This window comes from Pipistrellus hanaki (genome assembly GCF_964339955.1).
Source record: "Pipistrellus hanaki genome assembly, chromosome: 8".
NCBI classification, from domain to species: domain Eukaryota; kingdom Metazoa; phylum Chordata; class Mammalia; order Chiroptera; family Vespertilionidae; genus Pipistrellus; species Pipistrellus hanaki.
The window spans coordinates 79845650-79871058 of NC_140510.1; the positions used below are offsets into that span (position 1 = coordinate 79845650).

At 39.4% G+C, this 25409-nt stretch overlaps 1 protein-coding gene across 1 annotated transcript in view; it reads left to right on the top strand.

The window, feature by feature from the left end:
* The window catches only part of CPS1 (carbamoyl-phosphate synthase 1), a 109003-nt gene extending 84198 nt beyond the window's left edge, over window positions 1-24805 (top strand). Inside the window, exons 28-38 of the mRNA XM_084891408.1 lie at window positions 605-680; window positions 2906-2983; window positions 5636-5743; window positions 5950-6039; window positions 7841-8011; window positions 10615-10689; window positions 13378-13476; window positions 20338-20397; window positions 21190-21302; window positions 22854-22983; window positions 23740-24805. Coding sequence (XP_084747534.1) covers window positions 605-680; window positions 2906-2983; window positions 5636-5743; window positions 5950-6039; window positions 7841-8011; window positions 10615-10689; window positions 13378-13476; window positions 20338-20397; window positions 21190-21302; window positions 22854-22983; window positions 23740-23838 — 1099 coding nt within the window. The 3' untranslated portion in view covers window positions 23839-24805. The remainder of the gene's footprint in view (window positions 1-604; window positions 681-2905; window positions 2984-5635; window positions 5744-5949; window positions 6040-7840; window positions 8012-10614; window positions 10690-13377; window positions 13477-20337; window positions 20398-21189; window positions 21303-22853; window positions 22984-23739) is intronic.
* The last annotated feature ends 604 nt before the right edge of the window (window positions 24806-25409 follow it).

Here is a 25409-nt window from a genome sequence, read left to right on the forward strand (position 1 = left end):
TCCCCCCCCCCTTAGTCTTCCTTCTTTCCTCACCTTCCATTCCACTTTGAAAACATCAATATTCAGAGGAAATAGATTTCAGATAGCGTTCATTCTGAAGTATTTAAAAAGAAGGACAGAGTTGAATACTTTTCAGTCACATACTGTACATTATGTTTGCAAATGTTACTAAAAAATAGATTCTTGTGTATCCTGGTTGAGATGGTAGTCTGACCTGTTTAGGCTGGGTAATGAACTCTGAAGAAACAGAGTTAGAGAAATGAGATCCTGAGAGGAATCTGTTAAGGTTCAAGCATTACCTGGAACCAATAGAGTGAAAACAAATAAATCAGAAAGGACAAACTTTGGAGATGTGCCATCCCTAGAGCTGCCATGGTTTCCTTTGGGCAGTATCATAAGTCTAACCCCCTCTTGTCACACTTCAGTGACTTTTTACTTTGGTCACTTATTCTGTTGATTAAATTGGAGTCTCAATTTAGAAAAAGGTATCTTTTTACTTACTCTGGTTTCCTGGACCCTTTCTGAGAAACAATCAAGTCTAGGATGCTCTACTTCCAAAGTGGTAAAGAAACTGACCTGTTTTTCCCCCCGCCTCTTTTCCCAGCGGGTCTGCCATGAATGTGGTCTTCACTGAGGATGAGATGAAAAGATTCCTGGAGGAAGCCACTAGAGTCTCTCAGGTAGGGTGCAATTTCCTCCTGTGGATATTTACCTCTTCTGCTAATTGCTACTTTACTTCATGTGTTGTTTTTCTTTGCATACTATGTTGTTAGGACGGTTTTCATTTTTCTTTTACCCACTAGTCTTCTACAGGTAAGGGAATAAAAAAATCAAGTGAATTTACTCTTAGATTTTTAGGGCGAGTTGAAGAAGAGGATAACCAGTGCATATTTGATCACAATAGAGTTTTATATGACTTTAGACTCCAGGAGCTGGTTGGATAAACATCCAGTCTGATCATGGGTGAGATGCTGGTCAAGTTCTCCATGGACTCCCCAGCTTTAAGGGCTGCCCTAGCATGCTCATGAACCCTGATTTTTAATTCTCATCTCTGGAGAGACTTTGCCTTAGTCAGTCTCGAAACTTTAATGGTAAATGCTTTCCCTCACCTGATGATTTCTTTTCACGTTGGTATATTCCATTTTAGTTAATAAAAATGTTTGTAGTTTTGTGGCGATTCTACCACCTTCCTAGACTAATGCAGTTTTTATTTCTCCTTTGGTGTTACCTCAGTGCAATCCATTTAAGATTTGCCCAATGGGATTATTGATCTGCAGATCTTGTAATGTAGTGGATGAAAGTGATGTTTTCCTTTTAAAAGCTAGTTGTGGATATATATATATATATATATATATATATATATATATATATATATAGAGAGAGAGAGAGAGAGAGAGAGAGAGAGAGAAAGCACAACTTATAGAAAGGAGTTTGATGCTAGGTGAGTGGAATTTGGAGGGAGCTGAAATCAGAGGCCTTTCAAAGGAGAATAAAGAGCATGTGTTCCTGCATATATGAAGCTTGACCTCTCTTCTGTGTGATGGTTCCCCCCCCCCCCCACCTTTGGGCAGTGAAGAGAGTGGATAAACATAAAGAGTGATAAGATACAAGAAGCGTAAAAAAAGAAAACCAAGTGGGTTTAAAATTCACTTTTGTGTGAAAGTCAGATAACACGAAGGACGGACTCATTTTCACTAATGTGCTCAGAAGTGAGACACTGCCCGCTGTTGGATTCTCTGCCAACAGTCCTGTTGTACTCCCCTTTGGAGAAACCAGCAGCGAGGTCAGCCGGTCTCATGTGAGTGAGGAGGCAGGGATCCCCCCCCCCCCTTTTTTTTTGCCTGAACATTGGATCTCATAGGACTTCTACTTGTTAGACTGTTTAAAATATATATATATATATATATATATATATATATATATATTCCTTCTAGCATATAAATAGAATGCTTACAGGACCAATATGTTAAATAGAAATAACCTGACTGAGTACTTTCCGTTGCAAGTCTCCTGATCAAACTATAGCAGAATCTTGTACACTCAATACTCAATGCAGGGATTTTAGAGCAAACTACCCCCCCCCCCTCCAATCAGTCACTCATCTATTTATGAATGTATTCATATTTAGCACCTGCTATGTAATGGTATTGTTCTCAGTAACAGGGGTTATACTCATCAAAAGATAGGTCAGCCTCTGTTCACATGGAGGTCTCTCTTTGCTAGTGACATCAGAAAATTACAATTAAACACAAATATGATGAGCATTACAATAGAAAAAGATACATGATGTTGAGGTGTAGTATATAGGTATTGGGTTCCAGTTCCCGAAGAAGAGATTTTTAGATGGATTTAAACTGGTTGATTCACAATTAAAAGATTTACATCGTGGGTGTGAGAAGGAAGAAAGCACAGCATTGTAAAGACCTGAAAGCTGAGGAAAAGCATGACGTTTCTAGAAACTGATCAAACGTTTACTCTATGGCTAAGGTGCCGAGCATGGCGAATAAGATAAGTGTAGGAAGACAGAAAGAACCTGAAACAACAATGACATATCATTATTAATAAAATACAGATTTTATTCCATAAGTTACCTGTAACTCTGGAAACAGAAAAGGAACCCCCTGATGCCATCTCCTTCGTCCCCTCTTTTTCCTAACTCACCTAGAAGTCTATATTTGAAATTTCAAAACTCTTGTTCGGTTCACTGAGTCCTGAAACTTGGGAAGCAGCCTCTGTCTCGCTGTAAGCAGAGAATGGCCTGTTCTCACAAAACGAGTTGGCTCACATGCTTGTGTAGTGTTTTTGCAAGTATTGCCCTGGTATTTGCTGAAGGTACACCGCTTACCTGGCAATACACAGATAATTTCAGCTAAAAGTTCTGCCCTCCTGTTCTCCCTGGTGACAGGAACACCCCGTGGTGCTGACGAAATTTATTGAGGGGGCCCGGGAAGTCGAAATGGATGCTGTTGGCAAAGAAGGAAGAGTAAGTACTTGATCCCTGTCTCCCCCATCCCTGTCTTCCCATCAAATATTATTTTTCTTGGCAGTTTTGAAACGTAACACAGATCAGAATTTATGATTTATACAAAACAGGTCTTTAATAATAATGGACAAGCTTCTCAGTCGCAATAATTTTCAAGTTCACTGACAGCTCTGTTGGTGTGTCATGGGTATCACATTTCCTATGTCTCATACTGTTAGAATTTCTCTTTGATGATATTCAAAATTAATTATCATCTGGTACTCAACATTCTTTTTGAATAGATTTTTTCGCTCTCATTTTCTTTTGTTTGAGTTTCCTTTTATGTTCCAGTGGATATTATAAAAACATCCAATGCTTTTCTTTCAGAAGTTCCTAATTGAATCCTTAGTTTTTCTTCTCTCTGGATTTTCCATCTACCCCCTTTTTAATGAGTTGATAAAGGCAAAACCAAACAGTAGTGTGGATAATGATAATAACATAAAATTGGCTTACATATCACGTCTCATATTGCTAATGCAATGAAAGCATCCAACTTCAGGGAGAAACAAAAATGTGAAGAACGTGTTCCTTCAGTTTGCTAGTTGTGTAGTCAGGAATTTATGATTTATCTGGCAATATAGAGAGTTATGTAATTTAAGAAGTCCATGTCCTTTTATTTCCTTTAAGGAAATATTAAAGGTCAGCCTTTTTTTTAAAAAATATATTTTATTGATTTTTTTTTGACCCCCTCCCTCCCTCCCACACATCCCCTCCCTCCCCAGAGTTTTGTGTCCATTGGTTGCACTTATATGCATGTATACAAGTCCTTCGGTTGATCTATTATCTCCCCCAGATTTTCCTCCCGTCCCCGCTGTAACTTGACAGTCTACTTGTTGATATACTGTCTCTATATCTATCTTATGGTTCATCAGTTTATAATGTTCTTTATTATCCACAAATGAGTTTGTCTTCTACTGTGCAGAGGCCACAAAACACTATTGAGGATGTCAAATTATTTTTTGTCTTCTAAGTTAACAGTTCAAAATGAGGTGTTTTTTTTGGGGAAAAAAATCCATATAATAATGATGACTTCTTACCACAGAATCATATAATCTTAAATGGAAGCATCCTTAGGAATATTTATTTTAACCCCACAACCTCCAAAGATGAACATTTTTTTTTTTTTTTTTTTTTTTTTTTTTACCGCATTCAGGTTATAATGTTTTGTTTTGAGGTCTTTTTTCTATATCTCACATATTCCTTCTTCAAACTAAGACGTACTTTCTTATAATTTTTCTCCCTGAATTCCTGACCTCCAGAATTGTAGAGCATATGTTAAAAAAAGTCTTTCTACTTTTCTAATAGTTTAAATTTTTGAGAATGAGTTATAAAATAAGAGGAATGTAGTCATACCAGTGCAGAAGTGGGGATATAAGACTGGCTTACAAAAATTCATATTTTTGTTCAATTTTGTGCTGGTAAAGTTGTTCTGTTGTTCTGATTCGGCTCCAAGTTGCAAGATAAGCTCTTGCCCTAAGCTTTTCTCAGACATGGACCACTCCTCATCATTCTGGCCTACCTCTTTTGGAAAGTTTCCAAGTTATTCACATTATTTTAACGAGTCACATTCAGAAATGAACACAGTGCTTAGGATATATAATATTTACAAAGTTCAGTTGGACTATTGCCTCCTCATTTCTGGACACTGTAAAAAATTAAGTGCTTACTATGCACTAAATATCATGCCAGACACTGTATATGTCTTCTCTTTCATCCTCACAAACATTCTTTGAGACAGACACTGCTGCTATTCCCATCTTATCAGATCTTGCCCAGGTCACAGAACTGTAAATGACAGCAGGACTGAGACTCAGATGTCACTGTGCTTTAAGTCATCTATAAATATGATAAGCAAATTGTAGCTATAGCTTAAGTTTTTTACAGTCACCCAATTATTCTCCAGGACTCTAAGCTTTATCGTTTGCCAAAGGCACATATTATTAACATTCCGGTTACAGTGATTGAGGCCATAAATATTAGACTCCGACAGATTAAAGTTCAAAGTCCTGACTTGGCCCCATAGTAGTCACATGTACTTGAATTATTTTATTCTTATATTACCTTAGTTTACTCACCTATAAAGGGGACAATAATATTGTCCTTTAACTTCCTTCCTCTCTCAAATTTCAGTTTAGAGATCTCTTGATCTTTATACCTGAAGTGTTCTCTCTGGTTCACCTGTTATGACATTTAGCTACCTGGATATTGATCTCTCCCATCTCCTTTTCATTTTCAGTGTCTAAAACCTAACCTGGAAGGAAGAGAGAAAGACATCTCCTGTGCCTCCCAAATGCTTTCGTTTCCTATCTGTTCTTAAAACATCAATATGAGCTGGTTTAGTTGTCCTCTTTCCCTATTATTTATACCCGTTCCAATCAATGGGAGAGGGAGGTAAGCTCTCCACTACGCTCAGCCTCCCCAGAAGCTATCTGTCCCTACACGGGGAGGCTTGACAAGTCTATGTATGCAGCTCCTTCTCCTCTGCTCGCCAGGGACTTAGCAAAGACACCGGTCAATGCTCCAGGCACCTTTGAGAACCATAGGGGTGGGCAAGGCAGTAGCTTCATTGAAGTAGGTGCCTGACAACTCTTACCAAGCTCTTCTCTTGGCCAGGTCATCTCCCATGCCATGTCTGAACACGTGGAGGACGCTGGAGTCCACTCGGGAGACGCGACTCTGATGCTGCCCACACAAACCATCAGCCAAGGAGCCATTGAGAAGGTCTGGTGTGAATATTTAGCACATATTATTATTTTGTCAAAAGAAGCCTAATGGTGGCTACTAGTGTATTATTGTTGTTGTTGTTGGAAATGTAGCTGTCTATAAAGAGAAATTAAAGAAATACAAATTTAAGGATCTGTAACTTTCTTTTTGGGAATTTATCTAAGATATGCTCTTAACACTACATTGTTGTCCTTTTGATTTAGGTGAAGGATGCTACCCGAAAGATTGCAAAGGCTTTTGCCATCTCTGGCCCATTCAACGTCCAGTTTCTTGTCAAAGGAAATGATGTCTTGGTAAGAAATGCCAAAGCATTTGAGAGGAGAGTACAGCTGTGATAGATGTTCTTGGTTTGTGTCCTTCTAGCAATCTTCCCTGTGGACACAACCACAGAGCAAGTGAGACCACCTGCCACTATTAGTAACCGGATAGAGGATGTTCAAAGTGTATAATGCCCACCTCGTTTGAAAGCACAGGCTCTTGGTGGCACTGATGTGTCAGGCACAGCTTTGGAAAGAACTCTGATCCATTGGAAAGATCACCTACAGTATAGTATATATCAGTGGTCGGCAAACTGCAGCTTGAGAGCCACATGTGGCTCTTGGACCCCTTGAGTTTTTAGCAAAGGCAAGCTTAGGATTAACCTAATTAAGTTAATAACAATGTACCAACCTATATAGTTTAAGTTTAAAAAATTTGGCTCTCAAAAGAAATTTCAATCGTTGTACTGTTGATATTTGGCTCTGTTGACTAATGAATTTGCCAACCACTGGCATAGATGGATACAGTGACTACCATAAAGTAATCTGAATATGTATAACAGTCATAAATTACATGCCCTGAAGTGTTGCTTTACTCTTTTCCCCAAAAAAAGAAAGCTGTTTTTTATACCATTTACCAAAATATCAAAATGTTAAATCAACTAGGTTAGTCTTAATCAATGTTGTCTATTTCATTTTACCAAACTGTAACCAATACTGATTCAGCATCTGCTATGCAAAGTCCTATGGTGGTTACAAAAATTTATAAAACACAGTCTCTGCTCCCAAATATCTTTAACTTAACGAGGGCTAGGAAGAAGATGAATTTGTAGAAAACCAGCCTGACTGACATGGCTCAGAGTTTGAGCTGGGAGCTCACGATTTGATTCCTGGTCAGGGCACATGCCCAGGTTGTGGGCTTGATCCTCAGTATAGGGTGTGTAGAAGGCAGCCGGTCAATGATTCTTTCTCATTGTTGATATTTCTATCTCTCTCTTCCTTCCTCTCTGAAGTCAATAAAAATATATATGTTTTAAAAAAGGAAACCATAATATATTAGAGTACAATTGCTGCTAGAAGGTTGTGCAAAAAGAAAGAACAAATGAAATGCTACTGGCATCATAGAACAGAGAGAGCATATCTACTAGTATGCATGTGTTTGCATGTGCACAAGTGCGCACACACACGTATGTGCATGAACATGTATTTGAGTGTCATTTGTCTGGTTGTTTGGTTTGAAGTGGATTATAAAATATTTCAAGGAAGATTTTGTATTTTGAGTTCTATTTTAAAGAATGGCTAGAAGGAAGTTAGAGAGGACATTACCCATAGACCATCTAGGAGAAAATTTGGCACATTTTAGGAGATACTGACTAGTTCAGTGCAGCAAGACCATTTTTTTCTAGGGAAATAGTGCAAGGTAAATTGGAAAGTAAGATTGGGGCCATGAAAGTGGTACAAGCTAAGTCAGAGGGGCATACTGAGACAGGAGGGTAAAAGGCCTTCAAAGACTCCACCTTAATCTGATGGCCAGTGAAAATCCAGACAGCTTTCAGTAGGGATGTGGGATTATCTGAGCTTGCATTGACATCAATCTGTCAGCAGTGCAGGGCAATGGAACTTTGGAAAAAGGAAAGAAAGTCAGAGTTAAAGTGACTAATGGAAAGAAAACCAGTTAGGAAAGTGAAAGCAGCAGGAGTAAAGGAAGAAGTTGGCAAAACCAGGGCTGGTCCCCAGTCAGGAAGAGCTGGAACCCAATTGGTGGGGAGACTATTTCTGTTGTTGCTATTCGCTCTCACCATCCTTTGTCTTCTTTTGAATTTTGTTATCTTTGCAGGTGATTGAGTGTAACCTGAGAGCTTCTCGATCCTTCCCATTTGTTTCCAAGACCCTTGGGGTAGACTTCATTGATGTGGCCACCAAAGTGATGATTGGAGAGAGCATTGATGAAACACCTCTTCCAACACTGGAGCATCCCATCATTCCTTCTGACTATGTTGGAATTAAGGTAACAGTTGAAAAAATGTATTAGTCATTTTTTTAAGTACCAAGGAAATTTAAGGAACAAGTTTTCATCCAAAGAAACAAGTTTTCATGATATTTTTTGAACCTTCTCACTAACGTGCTGGACCGGAAAGTTAATGATACTTCCTTTGAATATGTAAGGAAGATGCACTACAGCCAACTTTATGTAAACCGCTGTGAATTTCAAAATAATTTAAAAACCATTTAGAGCCGAAACCGGTTTGGCTCAGTGGATAGAGCATCAGTCTGCAGACTGAAGGGTCCCGGGTTCGATTCCGGTCAAGGGCATGTGCATTGGTTGCGGGCACGTCCCCGGTAGGGGTTGTGCAGGAGGCAGCTGATCGATGTTTCTCTCTCATTGATGTTTCTAGCTCTCTGTCCCTCTCTCTTCCTCTCTGTAAAAAATCAATAAAATATATATTTAAAAAAAAATAAAAAAATAAAAACCATTTAGAACTGAGTCAAAACTGACCAGCTGAGTGAATTATAGACTGCATTTATGAAGCTGATGCATGATGGTGCTAGTTTAGTTGGTAAACAGAAATCATGGGTATGTAGTGTTAGGATGAGGCTTGAACTGAGCCACATTTGAATTGTGCCAAGATTTCAAGAAGGCAGGAATCTAATTACAGTCTTTCTCCTATGGTGTTGGTTAAATTCTCACCACCCTGGTCCCTGTTGCTTAGTCTCTCCTTTCTTTAGTGGTACAGTTTTCCCACTTGGAAAGTTGAGATAGTAGTTACTGGTAACAGTGGCGCTGTGAGAGTGATGAAATTGCCAGCACTTTTATGAAGAGTGACCAAGAAAATTTAAGGGTTGTTCACTCATTTCATATATAAGTATGTCTCATGTTTTAAAAATATTTTTTTTATTGATTTCAGAGGGGGAGAGAGAGAATCATTGATTGGCTACCTCCTGCATTATAGGTCACTCCTGGTTCATAGGTCATGGAGCCACACCCGCTGGGCTAAGTGTATATTTCTAGGGATAACTCCTAAGGAAGCCATTGTGCTTCACTAGCTGCCTCCCGGTATCCATGCCCAGAGCATTTATAATTGTGACTTTAACTACTTTAATGAACAGGCATGAGGATTAGTGAGATATTATATAAACATATGTGAATTTTTTTGTGAAGCGCACATTAAATTAATTTTTATTGTGACATATTTATGTGACACATGTTTTAGGTGTCTTCCAAAAACTTCTATTTCTAAATGTACTAGTGAACTCAACCACTGTGTTACAGTGGAGACTCTGACTTCTGACTTTCACAGTGGAAGCCTTACATTGAAGCTATAAATAACAAATATTTATTAATCTTACTTAACTTAATAATTTAGGATACCTTGGATTTTATAGTGCACTGAAATAGAATGTCACTTTTTATGTTGGGGAATGGTAGCATTTTAAACCTGGAGACTAGGACAAAACATAAATCATTAAATCATAAAAGCTTTCAAGGCTACACACACACACACACACACACACACACACACACACGTGTGTTTAAATTATGTTGAGACCAACAAGGTCCTGAAAAATATTTCCCACTGAAGATTCTATATAAATTTTAAATTCATGTTTCTTTATTCATAAACATAGGAATATTTATACACATAAATACATGTATATGAAATAATTTCCCATTAAAATAATACTGATGGGTAGATAAGCATTTTCAAAACGGACTGTACCTTTTAGTTTACTTCTTTCCTAGTTATTATTGTATATGAATCTACTTTTTTCAAAAAATTTATTTATAGTCAATCTTAATACAGCCCTGGATAGGTAGGTAGACATCAGTAGATGAGGGTATTGAAAAGCTGGAGGGCAGGAATGTATGATACATTGACTAAGATGACTCAGTAAAATGACTCCAAGCTAGAATTCCCATGATAACTCAAAGGGTGCCCGAATCTAAGGCAAAATAGTCTAGACTAGATAAATGGATATATGCAAGAAGTAAGAATTCAGTTCTTAGTGAGTTGCGCTGATAAAAATGAATGAAAAGGCAGCACTCCCGTCTATGTTCTAGTTCATATGAAAGTTCTGAGCGAAAGTGTTTCCAAGCAGAATGTTTTTCAAAGCTTTTTAAGAGGTGTCAACAACAGTTTAATATCTCAGAAGTCAGCTTACAGACAGACATTTCTGGCAAGGTGGCTTGTTGCAAGTTCAAATGATCAAAACAAGAAGAGGAAGGTTTCAAAAACCAACCAAGAAAAAAAATGTGTTTGAACTCTGTGTCTGGGTAGACCAATGCCCAATAGACTTCGTTTGAAATCACTCCAGTAAGACTCTGTGTAGGCCAGATTAGAGACACTGGCTTAGACTGGTCACAGGGGCCCTATTTACAGAAATAATTTGTGACTATTTAACCCAAGTGTTTGGCTAAGAGCTCAGGAAATTCTTGGAACAGAGTTTTAAAGCCATTTTTCAAGTCAGATGCTTGGACCAAAGAGATTCTTTTTACATGTCTACCATAGCCTAAGTGAATTGTGTGAGAGATGATTCACGGAATATATTTTCTCTCTCTTAGTCCTTTTAAACATTTCTCACATGCTTTTTCCTCCCCCTTATTTCTGACAGGCTCCAATGTTTTCCTGGCCCCGGCTGAGGGATGCTGACCCCATTCTGAGATGTGAGATGGCTTCCACTGGAGAGGTAACTAGTAATGATTAACAAACACTTTCATTAAGTCTACTTTGAAATATACGGCTCTCTGGTCTGAATATGGTAAAGTAAGTTAATAAACAGTAATAGGGACACAAACTTCTGCTATTAGAATATGTCTGAAAAGGGCTTAAGAATTTTGAGCTAAAGAAAAATCTTTTACTTTTGGAGACCAGATTTTAAAATCAACATGTGAATATAATACATGTATTTCGAATCGGTTTCCACATTACACATTGAGAATAGCTTCCAAACATCTTCTACTTCTTTTCATTTTAAGATTTTCAGGTCTCTCTGAACCCCTACACCGCCTCCCCCCACATTAGATAGATGGATTTTTACTAACAAAATGTAAAATAGATATGCATCATCTGAAAGATCATGGTCCTAAATATTGTGCAACATGCAAATATATGCAAAACTTCAGAATGACTTTCAAAGCCACTTTAACCTCTTGGGTCTTACCTAAAAGCTATAATGGGAGTGGCCACTGGATGTCCCTCTGCACTTGTGTTGGGACTCTGTCAGCTGAAGGTTTCTTCAAGAATGTGAAATGTGTTTCTTGTAGAGAGCTGTCAGATTCTAGAAAGTTCCCTGCATGTCAGTGTCAGGACGTTTTATGAATCACCTAGCCCTTGACAGACTCACCAGATACAACCTTCACATTCTCATCCATGCACGTAGGCCTGTCAACACCAGACTGTGAGGCATCACTGTTTCCTCTTGGCATTGAGGAAAACCTGAGAGGGGAAATGTTTAATTGCAACAAATACGGGATGCTTTACATGGTTGCCTGGTTTCGAGCAAGGTCAGCAATGAGGAGCCACGTGAGACTGGAAGGCAGGCAGTGAGGAATAAATGGCTATCTTGTTCGTATGTGGATTGGTGACTGCATTCTCTTAGCTCCTTGGCTGCTGCTTTTTAATTTAATAGGTGAGGCAACCTAACATTAAAGGAAGGGGCCTCCATTCCATTTCCGGTCACTGAAGGAGGCTCTCTTTGGGTTTATCTTGATCCCATGGACACTCAGTAGAGGGGCTATTTTCAGCTGGCCCAGGATTCAGATCAGGGAGAGAATGTTTTCCTTCATGCCATTTGCTCTAGTGTGGCAAACCCATTTTCAGTGCCGAAGTCCGTTCTGCCTCCAGACGTACATTATTGGTGTTGCTGAATTATGGAAATATGAAAAAATTGGAAATTAGGCTCTTCGTTTGTAATATCTGTTTCAAAAATATAAAAAGACAATTCTTCCATTATTAGAGTCATATTTCCAACTGTCACTAAGTCTGATGTTACAAGATCTATTATATAAGCAAAATTAGAAAAATAATTCTAGCTTAGTGCAATGTCAATTATGTTTCAAAAAAGACATTTTCAATGTTCAAATGGCTTTATGAGGGGTGGAAGGAACCTTTAGCTCCTGATGTCGGTAAGGTGTTTCATTTTCCTTGTGGTGAGGTAAGGCTATCAGTCCTAATCTTTACTTGAATATCTGACCATTCCATATGTTTTTCTGTAGAAAACTGCTGCAACCTCTTGTGTGCTGTTGTCCTTATACGCACTTATGATGGGATGGCCCAGGTTCTTTCATTAGAATTTGGGTACCATTAACTTAGGTCCCATTTGGCCAGAACTTGACCAAGGAAAATGTTCACTGTGGAGTATACAGAGTGGGGCAAAAGTAGGCTTACAGTTGTTCATATGGAAAATAATACAATGGTTAATAAATAATAATGCAAGAATAAGCTCTGTGTTTCATGTACCTGCAACTGTAAATCTACTTCTGTCCCACCCTGCATATTGGTGGTCAACGGAAGGTCAACGTGATTTGAGAACTTTCTTTCATAGCAAAGGAGTCATTTGCTTAAAGAATGAATTTAGCCATCAGTGTTATTTACTATAATGGTGTTTCTGTACCTGTGCCAAATGCTGATGTGCATGGCAGAGTCTACACCCATCCACAAACAAGATGGCCATTTATTCCACAAATACCACTTGTTCTATAGTTATGCTGGTCGTGTGACTTATAGTTATATTGTGGCACGATTATGGTAGATGAAGCCTCTCTATATCATAACATTATCTGTTAGTTTGGAATTGTTTTTTACTTATGGCTGCAGGATTCAGGGCTAGCAGTATGGTATGTATATTCATTTTATGGAAATTATAAAAAAAACAAACTCCTTTGAGGTTTTCATGGACTTATTGAATGGCTCAGAAGGCTTTCTCATACGCTGTGTGAAAGGATCCCTGAGGATTGATCAGCAGTTACGCATTTGTGCTACTGACCTGTGAATTCACGCACTGTTGCATAGCATACACAACATACACTGTTATTTAAACATTATGTCAACTTAACATTTGGTAACTCACCGCATTATGGACCAGAAGCTGTGATTTGTATCCAAATAATTCTCAGTAGAATCCAGTTAGGCGGTTCCATGGAGTGCTGTTGGATAGAGAAAGAATTGCTTATTCATTCATTATGCTTAATTAAAAACATAAGATACATCTGCCCTGGCCAGCCTTTTCATCCCTGAATTCAGATTGCACAGGCAATTTAATAAAACCTGGCAAAGGTGTCTGGGAGGAAAGTGCTTTCCATTTGTGGCTGTTTTTCGGTAAAGGTGGTTGACTATTTGCTTCCTTTTATTTATCTTTTTCATTTATTCTAAACAGGTTGCTTGCTTCGGTGAAGGTATCCACACAGCTTTCCTGAAGGCAATGCTTTCCACAGGATTTAAGATACCGCAGAAAGGCATCTTGATTGGAATCCAGGTAGGTGGTGTGCGGTTGTATGCATGCCAGTGGGCACCTGCTGGGAATGTCTGGGGGAGGGGTCCTTAATTATGGTATCGAAGAGGGAGGTGAGTTTGAATTCCCTCTAAAGGAAACAGCAACTTATAGAGAGAAGGGTCATTTTTTTCTCTATATGTTCCCTGATTTTTTTCCTTTTTCCGCTGCAGTGGCCAGTACAAATAAGTGGGTAAATAAAAAAAGACAGAGGAAAAAGTCTCCAGTGAAAGGGTGATTGTTCTGAAAGGAATTTAGGGTGTTTTTGAAAGGTATCTCCTTCATTCTTTGTATGTTTTATTCTTAGTTGTCCTCCTTACCCTTCAACATGGGCGTTCTGAAAGGTTGGGTCTTACCTCTTCTTTCTCTTTCTATGTCTGTGTCTTTTGTCTCTTAACATTCTTCTTTTCCAGCTCATCTATGTCTACAATATCCATCCTCCTATTTAAAACAATTACCTTTAAATCATAATCCTCAGCCACCTAATATTTGCCACAGTCTGGTAAGATACCTCTCTCTGGTCTCTCATCCTCGTCTTGACCTCTATTCCCTCCTTTCTTACACTCATTCATTCACATTTCAATTTCCACTAAATGTCAAAAATGCAAAGTTGAAGAAGATGGGAATTTTTTTGAGAAAAAATTTCAGCCCAGCTCTCCATGACTGATTGTAAGTTTTTAAAGGGCAGCGACTTAATGGGCTTAAGAAAATCAGCATTTCCCACAGAATACCATGGCAGTTCTTCAAATATTATTATTTGGTAAGCCTTGTAAGTCAAAGCAGAGTGCCATCATTATAAGTGAATAGCTTCATATAATGAAAAGGGCCTTATTGGTTTATTATTCTAGGCCAAGTATCAATCTTAGTGCAAAATGGTAGTCAGGAAACTTCTGTTACCACTGCTTGGGATAATTATTGCAAGAAGGTAAAACCTGTTCTGTTTATAAATTTCCTGAAAGATACTAGATGCTTCCAAAGGGTCATTCACTTTCTTTGGAGAGTAGTAATTCTTGGATCTTTTGCAAACAATAGCTGGTCTTATATATCACCCCTGCTGAACTTTTAATAATCTCAAACCATGCATGGTTACATAGAAATCATTAAAATATAATTAGAACAGGACCAGGTATCCTCAAGCCAGTGGGTGATTATTATACATGCCATCTCATTAGGGTGTCTTAATATATGCAAATTAGACCCTGGAGACTGGACGGGCAGTGGCCTTGGAGAAGTTTCTGCAAAAAGTAACGGGATTTTTGCTTTATAAAGGTGCCACCAGGGTGAAGGTGAACAGTCAGAGCAGAGACTAACAAGATGACTTGCTATTGCAAATCTTAATGGCAGTTTAGAGACACATCACCCCGTAAGAGAGAATCATTCCATTATAAAGGGGTATTAAGTATTATTAAGTTGCAAGCGTGAGAGTTTTTGCCCAACTTCCAGTTATGGCTAAAGTTTAATGTGAGTCCTGGGGGCAGTCAGGGAAGACCATGCCCTTAATCCCCATCTCTGCAACTAATCATCTCGTGGTAACATTTTAAAATACCAGTTTAAAAAGGCAGTGATGTATAAAATTGTGCCTTGTTTGGTTCCAGGGCTGCAGGGAAATGTGAAGCAAAAATTAATTTGATCCCTATGAAGTATTTGTGTAATGTTGGCATCAGTGACTAGAACTTCTGCTTTCCAGGAGGAAAAAAGCGGCGGGGGAGGGGAGGTGGTTGGAGAAAAAGAGTTTCCTTCAGCAAGGGATTCTGTCCATTGAGCTTCTACCTGTTCACGTACTCTTTATTTTTTTATTTTTTAAACAAAATAAATGTTTCAGTAGCTACATGAGTTATTGCAAAGAACTTTCTCCCTGTGCATGAGTACATACTGTTAGAGATTTAAATACATACGTATTTTAATTACAAAGATACAAAGGAAATATTTAAAGAAATATATAATAAAATATTCGCAGCTGTGCTAAATTTCATCAGCATGACTTCAGAGATATATAAGAATCCTGACCTGCTTTATATGGGAGGCAAGGAAAACTACCATCACCATCAATTAATGCATAGACTCACCATTATTATGTGACAGACTTTCACTTACAGTGATTTAAAAATATGGAGTCATAAATTTAACACAACAATATGACAGAATATATTAACTAGAGAGTTACTATCCATAAAAGTCACCGGGCATTTCTTGGCTAGAATGGAACCAAATCTAATCAAACTTTTTACCCAAACTTCATAGCAACTGTGCTATATAATCAAAACTTAAAAGGATCTGAAATACAGAAATGAGGGTTAGGGCCAGTGAAAACAAGGGAAGGAATTTAGGTGAGTCACACATGAAGCTCTAAGAAAGAGAGTCCACACCTGCATTTGGGTTTCTTAAGACAATCATTGACTTAGCATGGATGTGGACATCACTCACAGTTAATTCGCTCCATCATTCCTTCATGTATAAATGGGGAGGATGGTCAATATCTACCCCATTTATTTGAGGCAAAAGTCTTCTTTTCTCTTCATCTCCTCACCAGGACCCACCTGTCTGTTATGAGTAGAACAGTTTAATTGAAGATACTTTTATGTATTATCAACATTTTATAATAGGCTATCAGATAAAATTTGGGGGAAAGAGAACTATGGAGAAGAAGTAAGAGGGACTTTGAGCCGGGAAGCATTTTTCTTATTGTTGGTGGTTTAGTATAGATTTTAAATAGTAATTATTACTCATGAATATCAGCTGCTTCAAAACATTTAGTAAATAGTTTGGGGATGAGGACATGCATACACTCATTGGAGTTATTGCAGTCTTCTTAACATTTTCTTTTAATTTTCCTTCTTTCCCCTCTCCCCCCCAACAATCCTTTATACACACAGGCTCTCTGTATCTGCGTGTGTCCAAGGTTAAATCCTATGAGTCAAATTACCTAGGAAATTTGAAGTATTTATAACATCAACCTGGTGTGACTAGGGCTTTGGAAAATATCAGGATTTAGATTTTGTCAAGGGATCCTTGTCAACTTAACTGCTACACACACTGTCTACCGAGAGGCTTTCTATAGGCATGGAAACGCACAACGCAGGTTTATATGGGAACAGAATCATCTTGGATTCCCTTGTAGGGTTTCCAGCTTCCTTTCAGCCCATCAGGATTTATTTCTAGTTGCTACGAGCAGGCCATCTGCCTGGTTTTGAAGTTTTCTGGAACACCCTTTAACGAAAAACGATTCACTCTAGAGTAGATCAAGAGTCCCCGTTGTTTGTTCCCCTCTGATTGGGCCATTCAGGGACGCTTGCGGAGAGCGAGTGCCATCCGGACAGCTGCGCTTTGGCATCGCGCACAAAGCAAGCGTTTTAGTTGAAAGAGACGACTCAGAGCGACTTGAATAACCTTTTATCTTCAATACAGAATCATTAGGAGCAGCCATAGAGTTGTCAGCCCAGACACCCCTGTAGAGTCCACAGGCATCGCACAGTATTAGCTTGGCTTTTCTGTTCCGTGGGCAGAAGTTGGAGTAATAGGGAAATGATAATTAGAGGAAATAGATATAAATGGATAAAGGCTCTTTTTTTTTTTTTTTTTTTTTTTTTTTTTTTTTTAATATATATATAAACATGTTCCAGGCAATAAATCAGCCTGCACTTCTCACCTCTGGTTACAAATGGTTTCTTACCCAGATATTTCCTATCAGCTATTAACTCTGGGGCTGCTCAGATGCAAGCTGACAGCTGTAATTTCTTCTTGTAGAGAGGCTGTTTTATGTGTCACAAGTGTTCAATACACGCTGGATAGAAGTGTAGAATGTGGCTATGAAAGCCAGCACCCCGGACCGGGAGGCAGAGTGGTTGCCTGGCTGGGAGCTGCCAATACTGCCATGGAGGGTATTTATCTTTTCCGGGTTCTGACTGGTGTCCGCAGGCCTGAGAGGACCGGCTGGCTTATTTGACTTTAAAATGGAGAAGAAACATATTGCATCCTAGCTCTCCTCCCTCAGCATTTTTCACTGTGTCTTTGGCCAAGGTTAGAGCATCTTCACCTCAAACGATAAAATGAGAGGAAGATGGCCCTCCTGTCTCCTAGTCCCTCCTACTTCTAGACTCCAGTGTGTCTCGGAATCACCAGGAGGGCTCGCTGAAATGCAGATTACTGGGATCCATCTATAGATCTGGGGTGGGGCGGAAAGTTTCAGGTTTTCAACAAATTCTCAGGTCAAGCTGATTTCCCAGGGGCCATAGTTTGGGAATCACTGTACTTAAGAAATGGTATTTTAGGAAACCATTTCAACATTAGATTAGCACATGACCACATATTATCAGTGACTTTTTGCTAGAGGAAAATTGGAGAGATTGAGAAGAGTTTGTTTCAGTTCATGGTTAATCTATTAATTAGCAATAGGTGTTTGATGGATGCCTTTCAAAGTACTATGGTGCTTACTTAAGTCTGTTCTGTGTTACACACATGTGATGTTCCAAAATTCAGAATATTTAGAATATTTCATGTATATGTGCTGTATTTCAAGGAACTTTGAACACGAAGAAAACCTAAAATGCCATCTAATTCAGTCCCTTGCTTTCCGAGCAGAATCAAATGTGAACAAATGAGTCCTATTCTTCAGCTAACCTGTTCTTAAAGTGACTGCCACATAGCTCATTGAATTGCCCTAACACCACTGAATTACTCTCTGATTTTATACTTTTTTATTTTATTTTTTATGTCTAGCCATGAGCTTCTTACAGCTAAGCCTGTTTCTTGTTCTTTGTTCCTAAGCAGAAGTGGAAAGCTACTTTTCTGGGCATGGTTACAATTCGTGTTCTAGGCTGTCATGAATAACCCTGTGCCCGCCTTAGCTGAGATTCATCCAGTTGCATTTATCTTTTCTATTTGCTGATACTTTCCTGTCATAAAACTGCCTTTCTGGGAGTGAGAGGGCCCGAATCTGAAAGAATTCTGCATTTGAACACAGTCTTTGGGGTCTTTTCTTAGGATTTAGATCTGTTCTCAGAAAGCCTCTGCCAGTAAATAGGAGGTTTTGGGGCTGGACGTTATCCAAGTTGTGCAAGGATTTTGCCATGTTTTGTTATTATAATTTGCAATTTCTCTAAAATTCTGAAATAAAATTATATCCATGATCTTTTCAACCATTACTAATGTAACATAACAATTACTAATATAATAAATAGATTATAAACATTTACCAAAGTAACCAAATTATGCCATCTATGTATAAACTTTTTACAAAGAAAAACAGCCAAAATGCTATCATTTCAAGCAGAATAGGAGTTTTAAACTATATGTACTGTTGCATGCTTGTTACTGTATACTCATGTTAATGAACTCAAGGTCATGGGCTGATCTTTGGGTAGGCCACTTAGCTTTGCTTTCTTTCCCCTGACCACTGTCTTATAAACACTGGCTTTTGGCCATAGGAAGGGGGTATGTTGTGACTGGGCAACTCTGGTGCATGAGCAGAAACCCAGGGAAGGCAGGACCTGGAAACTAGTTGGGTCCAGCTGGGGCTCTAAGGTCAATATTTTTATTGATTTTAGAGAAGAAGGGAAAGGGATAGAGAGATGGAAACATCAATGTTGAGAGCGAATCACTGATCGGCTGCCCCCAGCATACCTCCTACTAGGGATCAAGCCCACAACCCAGGCATGTGCCCTTGGCTAGAATCAAACCTGGGACCCTTCAGGCCGCAGGCCAATGCTCTATCCATTGAGCAAAACTGGCTAGGGCAAGTCTTGTTTCTTACTAACTAGATTAAAATCAATATCCAAAAGGCACAGCTTTTTTTGGGAGGGGCTGTTAAAGTTTGGTTCCCTTTAGAGGACCCCAGGATATAGGTAGTGTTGCTCTATCTATTTAATAGGTGGGTAAAGGGCATTCTGGGGTGGTTAAGTAAGTTGCTCAGGGTCACAGCGTTTGTCATGGAACTCCAAGAAGTAGGTACAGTACTATTCTCATTACTGTCTTAAAAGTGAAGAAATGAAAGCTCAAACACTCGAGTCATTTCCTAAGCAATGATGAATGGTAAAGCCAGGATTTCAAATGTAGCTTGTGAGTCCAGAGTCCATTCTTTTACTCTTTGCCTTAGAGTGGTGGTTAGTAAACTCATTAGTCACCAGAGCCAAGTATCAACAATACAACGATTGAAATTTCTTTTGAGAACCCCATGTTTTAAACTTAAACTTCTAACACCATTTCTTCAAAATAAACTCACCCAGGCCGTGGTATTTTGTGAAAGAGCCACACTTGAAGGGCCAAAGAGCCTCATGTGGCTCGAGAGCCGCAGTTTGCCGACCACGGCCTTAGAGTAAATGTAAAAGTGAGTTCCCAATGATTGACTTATTGCAGGGTGCTGTGAATGACGCTAGGACAGGGCCTCCATACTGAAGGGCAGGACAAAGTTCGAATTCAAATTCAGCAATTAGAACAGGCAAAACATCCAGCAAAGCAGACTTGGACTTGGCAGTGAGCTCCTAACCCAGGCGTCTTTAAGTCCTCCTTGATCAGAAATAGGATCCATGCAGAACTGGGCTCTATCTGCATCTACAGACAGAGATTACATGGATTAAATAGGGAATATAGGGATTTGAGGGCAAGGTAAAAAGCAAGAAAGCAGAGAATAAGACAATGTGGATAGAATTTTATCCATATTAGAAAAGAGGTAAGCACTGGCACTCGCTATAGGAGGATAAGGGATAAAACTTGTCATCTTTAAATAGAAAACACCTGGCAACATATGGCATTATCTCTCATGGTAGCATGAGAGAATGCCACATTACATATGACTAAATAAGGAACATGTATATTTAGAAAGCGAATTGTATTAAATTCCTTTAATTTCAGCAATCATTCCGTCCAAGATTCCTTGGTGTGGCTGAACAATTGCACAATGAAGGTTTCAAGGTATGTACATTTTTTACAAGTTGTTTTCTGTCAGCATTGAACTCTCTCCACAAAAGAAATATTGAAACATCTTAGAGAATCCAAATATATTCTAACTTAATAGTTTCATATCTTCAATGGAATCAAATAATTAGAAAGACTAATTTTAACTTTTTTAAAAAAATGTATTTTTATTGATTTCAGAGAGGGAGTTAGAGAAACATCAATGCTGAGAATGAGTAATTGATTGGCTGCCTCATATATGCCCCCTACTGGGGATCTAGCCCACAACCCAGGCATATGCCCTGACTGGGAATCAAATCATGACCTCCTGGTTCATAGGTTGACTGGGCTAGTTTTAAGTACATTTATCACAAATTTAGAAAGTTTAGCTTACACAGAATTGGGACACAGTTCCAAAACATTTCCATATATTTTCTCTTTTTCATTTATCTGTTCTCATATGTAGTCAGGATTTACAGCTGCTATGCTTATAGGCAAAACTTATTGCTATAGTAGTGTCAACAATAAAAATAAAGAAAAAAATCCTTTTCTGCTATGAATACATTGACACAAAGCCTGGCTTAGTTATTAAATGTTTTATCATGGCAAATAATGCAGAAATATTTAAAGTGCCCATGACTCTGCATAGTGAGTCTAAATCTGTAGTCATGGCATTGCATTGCTTCTCATATGTGTCAGTTTCTTCTCCTTTATGTTTTAAGTGTCACATGTATCCCAGCAGGCTTCTTTGCTTCCCTTTCGAAAGCCTTCCTTGTGATCCAGAAACTGACTTTTCTATTTCAACCACAGCTCTTTGCCACAGAAGCCACGTCAGACTGGCTCAACGCCAACAATGTCCCTGCTACCCCAGTGGCCTGGCCGTCTCAGGAAGGACAGAATCCCAGCCTCTCTTCCATCAGAAAGTAAGAACTGGGCACAGACAGAGGGTCAACTTTGGGAACCAGTGTGATAGGAATACTTCATCTTACCTCTTTGCAAGTCTTCTATAAGTCCTCTTGGGCAACCAATTTCAGATGAGTGAATTTGTGAATGATGGTAAAGTCTCATTCTTGTGAACTCTGCTAATCACTATGAACACATAATGCCATATGTGCACATAGTGATATGAAGCATCTTCAAAATAGTTCCCAGTCAGGGTACTTTCCTTGACAGACACTGATGTCTCAGTGATGAGAATCATGGGCATGAAGACTACAATACAGAACTTTATCTTTGAGGTCAAACTTATATGATTTATATATGTGTATGTCAAGTACAAGTTTGACCAGCTGTCTTTCACCGAGGTTATGCTTCAATGACTCAGTCAACTACTTGAGCACTTCCCACACGTAGAAGACTCTGATGAGAGCTATGATAATGTCAATCATTGGATTACTTAGTTTGCTATTCTTTGATCATGTGGGTTACTATGCCTTAGGCTAGATTTCTAAGACTATTTCAGCATGCTGTGTGAGCCTTCCAGAACACCATTACATAAACACAGAACTCTGTGGCATAGGGACATATGAGATAATTCTCAGGGATATTACACCTCATTGAATGGCTAAATCATGCCAAATCTAAGCACTATACTATTTGTTAGAGCTCCTAAGAAGGTAGCTATAAGTCATCATCAAATTAATAAAAAGGCAAATTTTTCAGACCTTAGTAGACTTCCAGTGTTATAAGCCCTCGCTTAGAGCTTTGTAAAACAATAATTAGCATTACTTCATGCCTTTGACATTTAAATGTCTCCTTTGCGTGTAGCAGCCCAGCAAGAGAATGTGACATGGTTTAACTCAGAATCAGGTGACCTGCATTCTCAAACCATCGCCTGAGAGGGGGAGGGAGGGATGCAGGCAGGGAAGTAAAGTTAATCTGGGCGTGGGAATATGGGGTGGGCTGGACTTCAACGCCGGGGAATCATCTTCTTGTAAAATAACTAAGTATCTATCAAATTACCGATTCTTACTATGGATAGATAGCATTTTATTGTTTTATTTTTAAAAAATATATATTTTATTGATTTTACAGAGAGGAAGGGAAAGAGATAGAGAGCTAGAAACGTCGATGAGAGAGAAACATCGGCCAGCTGCCTCTTGCACACCCCCTACCGCAACCAACGTACATGCCCCTGACTGGAATTGAACCTGGGACCTTTCAGTCCGCAGACCGACGCTCTACCACTGAGCCAAACCAGTTTCGGCATAGATAGCATTTTAAAGAGAAAAGCAACCTTTCCATTCATTTTGTTAGACTTTAACCAGAATTCTTTCAAGAGTACAGTAATAAAATTATAACTCCTCAAATAGTGTAATGTGAACATTTACTTTGAGGAGGACAAATGGCAATCAGCTCAGTATGGCATTGATTCAAATGGCTAAGAGGGTAATTTATGTTAGTATTTTAGAATTAATTATAAAATATATACATGATCACCTGCAAGCTTTTGTTTGTTTTGTTTATCCTTCCAGACTGATTAGAGACGGCAGCATTGACCTGGTGATTAACCTCCCCAACAACAACACTAAGTTTATCCATGATAATTATGTGATTCGGAGGACAGCTGTTGACAGTGGGATTGCTCTCCTCACTAATTTCCAGGTACAACCTTTTTCTCAACTAGAGGCTGCATGAGGATTTTTATTTTTGTGTCTCCCATAAGAGTGCTCATCGATCTATGCACATCTCTCTCCCTTACCCTTCTTATAACGTTCGCAATGGAGAAGAATTTCTAAATAGAATCTAAAGTAATGATGCAATTATGGTAGGTGGTGGCCTCACTGAGACAGCTGGTGAGCAAGCAATTGAGATAATCAAAAGCCACGGAGAGCCATGGCCCTCTCATTACCCATACAATTATCCTTTAAACAAGAAGTGTGGTGTGGCCTGGAGTCAAGATACAAACTTTTATTCCATTGTGTCTAAGTGAAAGGCAGCCCATCAAAGCAACAGGCTAATGATCGAAGATCCAAGATACATGGGAGCACTTGTTCCATTCACAGAAAATGATCGCAGGAGCCATGCTCTGCTCTGTGTGGATGTGACTCCTCAAGTTCTTTATCACAGGGAAAGACTATTCTTCGACTCATTATCTTTCTGCCCATCATTACCCCCCCCCCCCCGGTCAGTTTCAATTCCCACTCAGGGGGTGAGGAATGGGGGGATGCTGGGATACATTAGCTCAGGGTGATGTCTGAAATATAGCAGAAAGTCCCCATGACATAAAAGAAAAAAAATTTCTTTATTTCATTTCATGTCCCTTTGAAAATTGGGAGCAGAGACTGATGTTCACTTCTGGTTCATTAAACATTCACTTTCATAACTGGGTTGCTAAGACTCCTACGCTTATATTTCCAGGTGACCAAACTGTTCGCCGAAGCCATCCAGAAATCTCGCACTGTGGACTCCAAGAGTCTTTTCCACTACAGGCAGTCCGGTGCTGGCAAAGGGGCATAGAGAGGTGGACACCGGCTCCATTCCCAAGCCAACCGCAGCCACGTGCTATCCCGAGGACCTGATTCCCCACTTCCTTCCCAAACATGAATGTTGATACCAAACCTTCTGCCTTAATGTTCTTTCCTGTCACCATTAAATTGTCGTCAGTCACTTTCCAAATGCCTTGCATAGAGTCCTGTCTCAGTAACTTGTTCTCCTAGAGAATGCATCTCTCTGCTGGTGCCTTATTTTCGGTGGCCAAGCTTTCCCGTGTGCTTCCCTGCAGCTAACATTTTATGGTGCTGATTAATGATAATCAAGGTAGAAGAAGTGGCTGCTCTGTCTTCTGAACCCTTTCCATGTAAACCTCACAGACACTATTGTCATTCATACACAGCAGCTGCCACCTCAGGACCCTTTCACAAGGCACAGTATTCTGAAGCTTTGTGGAAATAAAGCCCGGATCTAATTTATGAAGCCCTTCATCGTGGTGTTTGTTTATGGCTCCTTTTTAATAATCACTCTATCTGGTTCGCCCAGGAATATCATCCTTCCTCCCCACGGAACTGGATGTGAGAAGTGTGACAGAGGTCTTTAAGCCATAAATTTCTTTAAAAGACACTAGTTTGCAGTTTTGGGTTTTGGAGGATGTCAGCAAAGGGTAGATACCGCTGAGGTGGTTTTATTCCTGTTGTTCTTTGAAATTTTTAACCTGAGCCAACTGAAATCTTCAGATTTATGCCATCACCCTGCCCTCCCCACTTCCTGCCAATTTTGGTTACGTTCATTCCCTTCAGATTATGGATTCTAATGATCTACGGAGGCGCACACGGCCCTGTGAGTCCCACCCATTTTAGGCACAAGGTCCCTTTCCCATCTGCACATGAGAAAAGTCCTCCCTTAAGGCAGCCTTTGTATCTGTATCCTTTTTGTGTTATTACAAGTGCTTTAATTGTGAACTTTTAAATAAAATACTGTTAAGAGACAATGACAGTGTGCTCTTGCATTTATTTATTTATTTTATGTTGATGTATCGGATGAATCAGGGTTTGAGGTCAAATAATATAACTTTTTCTTTTTTCTGAACAAAGAAATACAGGGTATGAGAAAATTAATATCAATACTAATAAAAGGGTAATATGCTAATTAGACCAGATAAACCAGACATTTTCTGGACAAAGCCACAGTGGCAGGGGCCAAGGCAGAGGGGTAGGAGTGATCAGGCAGGCAGGGACGATCAGGCAGGCAGGGACGATCAGGCAGGCAAGAACGATCAGGCCAGCAGGGGAGAGCAGTTAGCGACAACCAGGCAGACAGGCAGAGTGGTTAGGGGTGATTAGGCAGGCAGGCAGGTGAGTGGTTAGGAGCTAGCAGTCCTGGATTGTGAGACAGATGTGTGATTGCCGGTTTAGGCCCAATAAACCAGCAGTGGGACATCCCCCCGAGGGGTCTCAGATTGGAGAGGGTGCAGGCCAGGCTGAGGGACCTCCCCACTTCCCCATGCATGCATTTTGTGCACCAGGCCTCTAGTTAAAAATAACGAAGCCTAGGCTGTTGCATTGTTTTTCTTGTCTCCCTCTGGTTTATAAGTC